This window comes from Vicia villosa, unplaced genomic scaffold (assembly GCF_029867415.1).
Source record: "Vicia villosa cultivar HV-30 ecotype Madison, WI unplaced genomic scaffold, Vvil1.0 ctg.000987F_1_1, whole genome shotgun sequence".
In the NCBI taxonomy this organism is placed as follows: domain Eukaryota; kingdom Viridiplantae; phylum Streptophyta; class Magnoliopsida; order Fabales; family Fabaceae; genus Vicia; species Vicia villosa.
Genome location: NW_026705444.1, coordinates 502,388 through 509,891, shown reverse-complemented (window position 1 = coordinate 509,891; position 7,504 = coordinate 502,388). Strand labels below are relative to the sequence as shown.

The 7,504-nt window shown below is 37.8% G+C and overlaps 1 protein-coding gene across 1 annotated transcript; it reads right to left on the bottom strand.

Moving 5' to 3' along the window:
* Positions 1–344: 344 nt before the first annotated feature.
* Positions 345–2,986, bottom strand: LOC131632713 (uncharacterized). Its single transcript, XM_058903444.1, has 3 exons — positions 1,975–2,986; positions 1,436–1,845; positions 345–491 (listed from the first exon to the last, which is right to left on the bottom strand). The coding sequence occupies exons 1-3, from the start codon at positions 2,984–2,986 to the stop codon at positions 345–347; spliced, it is 1,569 nt and encodes a 522-aa protein (XP_058759427.1).
* Positions 2,987–7,504: the final 4,518 nt, after the last annotated feature.

Sequence of the window (7,504 nt, the reverse complement as noted above, 5' to 3'; positions counted from 1 at the left end):
TAATTGTGATCAAGCATTCCAATAACAAGAATTTCCATTTAAGATAAAATATCCCTAGTCTTAGGTGATAATTAGTATCCGATGTTCTTACTCAGGTCAATGGACAATTGCTGTCCAGCTTAACTTATTCATACAAATTCATTATCCGTTTTTCCGACGATTAAGGCATACAGAGAAGATGTAGAACAAACCAATTATATGAAAACCAAATTGTTATTGCATCAAAGAAATAAATTTATTACATTCAGAATCAAGATCACCCCCTAGCAATGGGGTTTTAGCTACTCATAAAAATAACAAAAATCATAGTTTAAATTGTAGACATTACAAATAAATGAAGGGAATCAGATCTTCAATGGCAAAAGCTCATAGAAACCTTCAATCTTTGCATCCAATATGAGTTTTCCACCTTCTCCCATGTATTTTCGCACCCAAAACTGTCCAACCCTTCTCCTAACGCATTCTCCTTCTTTTATTTCTGTCTGACTGGGCTTCTCAGCAAGAAAGCCCAAAATTTCACGTGCACACGCATGTGGAGACGCATTTGGTGCAGTGACACGTGTCCTGGGACGCGTCTGGGCAGAGGGCATGAATCCTTTGATTTCTCTCCCCTTGAAACGCGTCTGGGGACGCGTCTTGGGGGCTGATGTAACACCCCAAATTCTACCCTCGATAATAATAATGATTAAACGAAAATCAGAGTATTCTCAAAAATTAGACAAACATGGGGTATCACACTTTCAACTTTGAAACAACCGCATAATTCATAATAAACGATACATAACACTCATCATAGTAATCTTCAATAACAATTCAACTTTGATACCAAACAAATGCAGCGGATTCAATAATAACTCCTCAAGTATCGTAGCATCTTTTGAAGGAACTTTAATTAAAAACAAATTATCAAATGATCCACATGTTCTTCTTCTGACTTAGAATATACTAGGATGTCGTCTATGAACACTACGACAAACTGATACAAATACTCTCGAAAGATACGATTCATATACTCCATGAATACTCCCGGCGCATTAGTAACACCGAAAGGCATCATAGAATATTCATAATGTCCATACCTCGTTCTGAACGCCGTCTTCTGAATATATTCATCTCTTACTTTAATCTGATGATAACCCGATCTCAGATCAATCTTTCTAAATACAGTGGCACCCACCAATTGGTCCATCAAATCATCTATTCTTGGTAGCGGATACCTGTTCTTAATCGTTACTTTATTCAGCTGTCTGTAATCAACACAGAGCCTCATACTTCCATCTTTCTTCTTTACCAACAACACTGGAGCTCCCCACGGTGATACACTTGGTCTGAAAAACTTCTTCTCAAGTAAGTCCTCCAGTTGCTTCTTTAATTCAGCCAATTCAGATGCAGACATTCTGTACGGTGCCATAGAAACAGGTCTGGTACCAGGTACAAGATCAATTGCAAATTCAACCTCTCTTTCTGGCGGTACATCAGGAATCTCATCAGGGAAAACTTCAGGAAACTCACGCACCACCTGCAACTCATCAATTATAGCTTGATTCTCAATTGACATTATTGCCATCAATGAGAATATCTCAGCTTTTTCCTTCAGTAACTGTCGTAATTGTTTTGGTGACACCAAACCAGCTTCTTCCTCTTCAGCAGTTGAAAACCTCACAGTCTTATTATAACAATTAATATGAACATAGTTATACTCTAACCAGTTCATCCCAAAAATTACATCCAACCCACTTAACGGCAAACAAACTAAATCAACAGCGAAGTTCCTATCGAAGATCGACAAAGGACACTTCAAACATACTAGAGAAGTAGTCACCGATCCTTTAGCTAGAACCTCAACTACCATCTCACCATTCATAGAAGATAACACAAGACCCAATCTTTTAACGCAGTCAGCAGCAATAAAACAATGAGTAGCACCAGTATCAATAATAGTAATTAAAGGAGTACTATTTATGAAACATGTACCTCTGATAAGTCTGTCCTCATTTGGTATCTGAGTTCCAGCCAAAGCAAACACTCTTCCACCAGCTTGTGCCTTCCTTGGTTTCGAACACTGATTTCTAATGTGTCCTTCTTCACCGCAGTTAAAATAAACCATTTCCTTATGCTTACAATCTGACATAGCATGTCCCATCTTACGACAGCGAAAACATTTCTTCACCTCAGTGTTGCACACACTACTCTTATGGCCAGGTTTCCCGCAAATGAAACAAGTCACATTAGGAGGAGCACCTCCCCCACTAGATCTCTGGCCCTGAGTAACTCTCTGTTTACCCTTACCAGTTGGAGCATCATATGGTTTTCCACGGTTCTGCTGATTCTTACCTTTCCTGTCAGTAACAACCTTGAAATGAGCATTGCTATCTTCTTCAAAGATCCTGCAACTATCAACCAAATTAGGGAAGATACGAATCTTCTGATACCCAACTGCTTTCTTGATCTCAGAGCGCAATCCGTTCTCAAACTTGATGCACTTCGAAAACTCAGCACCTGCTCCATCATAATACGGGTAGAACTTAGCCAACTCAGTGAACTTTGCAGCATATTCAGTCACTGACATATTCCCCTGTTTGAGTTCAAGAAACTCAATCTCTTTCTTACCCCGAACATCTTCAGGATAATATTTTCTCAGGAATTCTCTGTGGAACACATCCCAAGTGATCTCTTCACCTACCACCTCTAATATCTGGCGAGTCTCTAGCCACCAGTCATCAGCTTCGACTGCTAGCATGTGAGTACCATAACGAACCTTCTGCGCTGGAGTGCAATCCATCACACGGAAAATCCTCTCAATCTCCTTCAACCATTCCAATGCGCCATCAGGGTCATGCTTTCCTTTGAAAACCGGTGGATTCTCCCTCTGGATCATCGCCAAACTACGAGATCCAGCATTCTCATTGGCATTTGGTTGATTTTCCAAAACCTGAGCCATAGCCTCCAAAGTAGCAGCAATCACGACATCGTTTCTACCAGCCATCTAAACTACGCACTGCAACATAAACAACAGTTAGATAACAACAATTAACAATACTCGATTTTCAAGGACGCAACAACTTGGCCGGACGGACCGACCTGCTCTGATACCACTAATGTAACACCCCAAATTCTACCCTCGATAATAATAATGATTAAACGAAAATCAGAGTATTTTCAAAAATTCGACAAACATGGGGTATCACACTTTCAACTTTGAAACAACCACATAATTCATAATAAACGATACATAACACTCATCATAGTAATCTTCAATAACAATTCAACTTTGATACCAAACAAACGCAGCAGATTCAATAATAACTCCTCAAGTATCGTAGCATCTTTTGAAGGAACTTTAATTAAAAACAAATTATCAAATTAATAACTTCCGTTCAACTGAAAATAAAAACGACATAAATTAAATCAAGCGTTCGTTTCCCCCCGAGTGCTACGTATCAGAGCAACGACACCCAAAAGCTACTAAATCTTTACTCCTCGTTACCTGCACATTACCAATATAAAGGCAATGGCGAAAACAAAGAAAAGGGTGAGATATCGAAAAGTATAAGCAAAAGCATGATAATTGATATATTAGATATAGAATCATATAATATTCACCATGTTCAGAAACAACCACAATACAAAAATCAACCAAATAACATAGCAATAACAGCGACGTCAAAATGCAACTCAACATGAAACTCGACTATGCAAATTCATGTGGATCAATCGGAGTACAACTCCCAACTTAATCATATGCCAGGTTATCGAGGCATTTCAACAACTTGAACGGGGTGCCATCAAGGCCAACTTAATCAATGCCATCAAGGCCAACTTAATCAATGAAATGTTATGCGACAACATGAACGACATCAAATCAATAATATCACAACAAAATCAGAATAACAGCAACATAACCGACTACTTAAACCACAACTTAAACCGCAACTTAAACAACTTTCAACTTTGGCTTATTAAGTTTACGACCGAAACTTGTTCAATTTTAGGACGAACCAACTGATTCCAACAGTACATGCAATTCAGCGAAATCAACAAAAATAATCAACAACAATTATCTACTCACATACGCGAACCATCCCGACAAATTTCGCTCGATTCCGGGCAACTAAAAATACCGCTTAATTTACTCTCGGTACTGTTTTATCTTACAGCCAACACATAATTAACTAGTTCATGTGCACTACTACAACTGATATACTTCTAACAGCACCATACTCTTATTATTATTATTATTATTATTATTATTATTATTATTATTATTATTATTATTATTATTATTATTATTATTATTATTATTATTATTATTATTATTATTAGCAGTAGATCATGTTTATTCTACTATCTCATCAATTTCTCTACTAATTCACTTATAACTATAAACAGATCCCACTGATATTACACCTGCCATCATTTTCTTAACAATGTCATTCTATAATACTAATACTAATTTTTGGCAGCTACCTACCACTCTCATGCTATAAATATTCCTTTGAAATTTGATTTTGCTACCACAAAATATATATACTTATATATACTACCAGTCATTAGTTAATTCAAGTATCAATTGTAATGTATTATTTAATTAAACCAAAACTACATTACAGTAACCAAAAGCAATGAAACCAAGGCATAAACAGACTAGAAGTGCCCACCCCCAAATGGAGAAGACCGCCCCTGCCCTTACAATTAATTGAGACGACATCCTTAGGCTATTGTTCTTTTTTTTTTCTTTCTATTCTCAGCATTATTTTCCAGATTAAACACATACCCTTCATTGAAATTCAACCCAGATTCATACTAAAATTTCTAACACCTACTTCAATTCATAATCCAGAATTTATATGGCACGACAAACAGCAATAACATGGATTGTAATACAACTATCACAACTTTAACAATTTCAGCACTAATACAAAAATTAATAACGAAATCATACAGCCCCAATCCCACATAACAACTATCATACAATCGATTATATTAGTCGAACCCCACCCCTTACCTGATTGGATTGAAGGAAGCTCGAAAATTTGACCGGGATCTGAACTCTAAGACAGCAACCTTGAACTGCTAGCACCAAACCCTTATTTTCCTTATGCTGCTACGTGAAACTTTTTCTTTAACTTTGGTTTTGTTAACTCCTACTTCTAACTATTAGAAATTTTAAGACTTAATAAAATAAAAGGGCCACTATGGGTCTTAATGGGTTTACTAGTAGTCACTTTAATTTTTTTTGCTATTACCACCCAACTTAACTATTAAATTAATAATTCTACTAAACTAATATTATTAATAATATTAATTTCTCGACTAATTTTACTCGACTACCAATTTAACGACTTAACCACATATTCGACATATTCATCAAATATTCAAAACAAATATAAAAATATTTAATATTTAATTAAAATAATTAATTAAATACGGGCGTTACAACTCTCCCCCACTTAGAATATTTTCGTCCTCGAAAATTTACCTGAAACAAACAACTCTGGATAGGATTCCCACATCCTGCTCTCCAATGCCCAAGTCATACTTTCTTCGGCTGCTCCCAACCAAACAACTTTCACCAATGCAATTTCCTTTCCTCTTAAAGTCTTCATTTCACGATCCACGATTCGTACAGGCTTAGTCTCGACAGTAAGATTGTCCCGTACTTGCACGTCATCCATACTAACCACATGAGACGGATCTGAAATGTACTTCCGAAGCTGCGACACATGAAACACATCATGCAAATTCGAAACTTTTGGCGGTAACGCCACACGGTAAGCAACTTGCCCAACTCTGTCTAATATCTGATACGGGCCAATAAAACGAGGAGTGAGCTTCTTAGACTTCAAGGCTCGCCCCACACCAGTCACGGGTGTGACTCTCAAAAACACATGGTCACCAGCTTGAAATTCCAAATCCTTCCTTCTCTTGTCATGATAGCTCTTCTGTCTACTCTGAGAAGCTTTCATCTTTTCTCGGATTAACTTAACTTTTTCAGAAGTTTCTCGAACAATCTCCGGTCCAAGTACTACACTTTCTCCAGATTCATGCCAACACAGCGGAGTCCTACACCTCCGGCCATACAACGCTTCAAAAGGAGCCATTCCAATACTAGAATGGTGACTATTATTATAAGTAAATTCGATCAATGGAAGATAGGCATCCCACGAACCTCCCTGCTCGAAAACACATGCTCTCAACAAATCCTCCAACGATTGAATAGTCCTCTCTGTCTGACCATCTGTCTGCGGATGATACGCCAAACTCAATCTCAACTTAGAACCCAAACCTTCTTGCAAGCTCTTCCAAAAATCAGAAATAAATCTCGGATCTCTATCCGAGACAATACACAAAGGAACGCCATGCAACTTCACAATCACTCTGATGTAGATCTCTGCCAACTTTGCAATTGGATATGTGATGTTAATAGGTATAAAATGAGCTGACTTTAACAATCACCCACATCGAATCATATCCTCTTGCAGTATTAGGTAACCCCGTCACAAAATCCATCGAAATGCTATCCCATTTCCATTTTGGAATTTCTAACGGTTGCATCAACCCCGCAGGCTTCTGGTGTTCAACTTTCGATTTCTGACAAGTCAAACACGCATACACAAACCGTGCCACATCTTCTTTCATTCCTGGCCACCAAAATATCTTCTTTAAATCCTGATACATTTTAGTAGCTCCAGGATGGATACTCAAGTTACTCCTGTGACCTTCTTCTAGAATCATCCTCCTCATATCATCATCCTCAGGAATACAAATTTGATATTCACTATCAACACACCATGCGCATCTATCTTAAAGTCACTTTTCTCTGATTGGCCACAACCAACCATGATGTCCACTAGCTTCACATCCAACTTCTGAGCCTCCTTGATATTATGCAGAAAATCATTATTAACCTTAAGCATTCCCAACTTAACACTCTGCGGTGTCACTTCACAAACTAAACTCATATCTCGGAATTTCTCAATCAATTCCAACTCAACCATCATAGCTGACATATGCAAGGTCTTTCGGCTCAGAGCATCATTCACAACATTAGCTTTACCTGGGTGATAATTCAAACCGAAATCATAATCTTTCAGCAGTTCTAACCACCTTCTCTGTCTCATATTCAGCTCCTTCTGATCAAATAAATACTTTAAACTCTTACGGTCACTATAAACTTCAAATCTAGAACCATAGAGATGATGTCTCCAAATTTTCAGCACAAAAACAACTGCAGCAAGCTCCAAATCATGCGTAGGGTAGTTCTTTTCATGAATTCTCAACTGCCTCGACGCATAAGCAATAACCTTATCATTTTGCATAAGCACGCCACCTAAACCCATCAGAGAAGCATCACAATATACTACAAAAGATTCTCCTGGATTAGGTAACGTCAAAATCAGAGCTGTCGTCAATCTCTTCTTCAATTCTACAAAGCTCTCTTCGCACTGCGTATCCCATACAAAAGCTCTACCTTTACAAGTCAACTTGGTCAACGGAAGTGCCA

Coding starts and splice junctions, on each gene's coding strand:
- LOC131632713 (XM_058903444.1), bottom strand. CDS start 2,986: ATGGCTGGTAGAAACGATGTCGTGATTGCTGCTACTTTGGAGGCTATG. Junction 1,846..1,974: donor TGAGGACAGACTTATCAGAG/GTACATGTTTCA, acceptor GTGAGATGGTAG/TTGAGGTTCTAGCTAAAGGA. Junction 492..1,435: donor TTGAATTTGCAATTGATCTT/GTACCTGGTACC, acceptor CTTGCTGAGAAG/CCCAGTCAGACAGAAATAAA.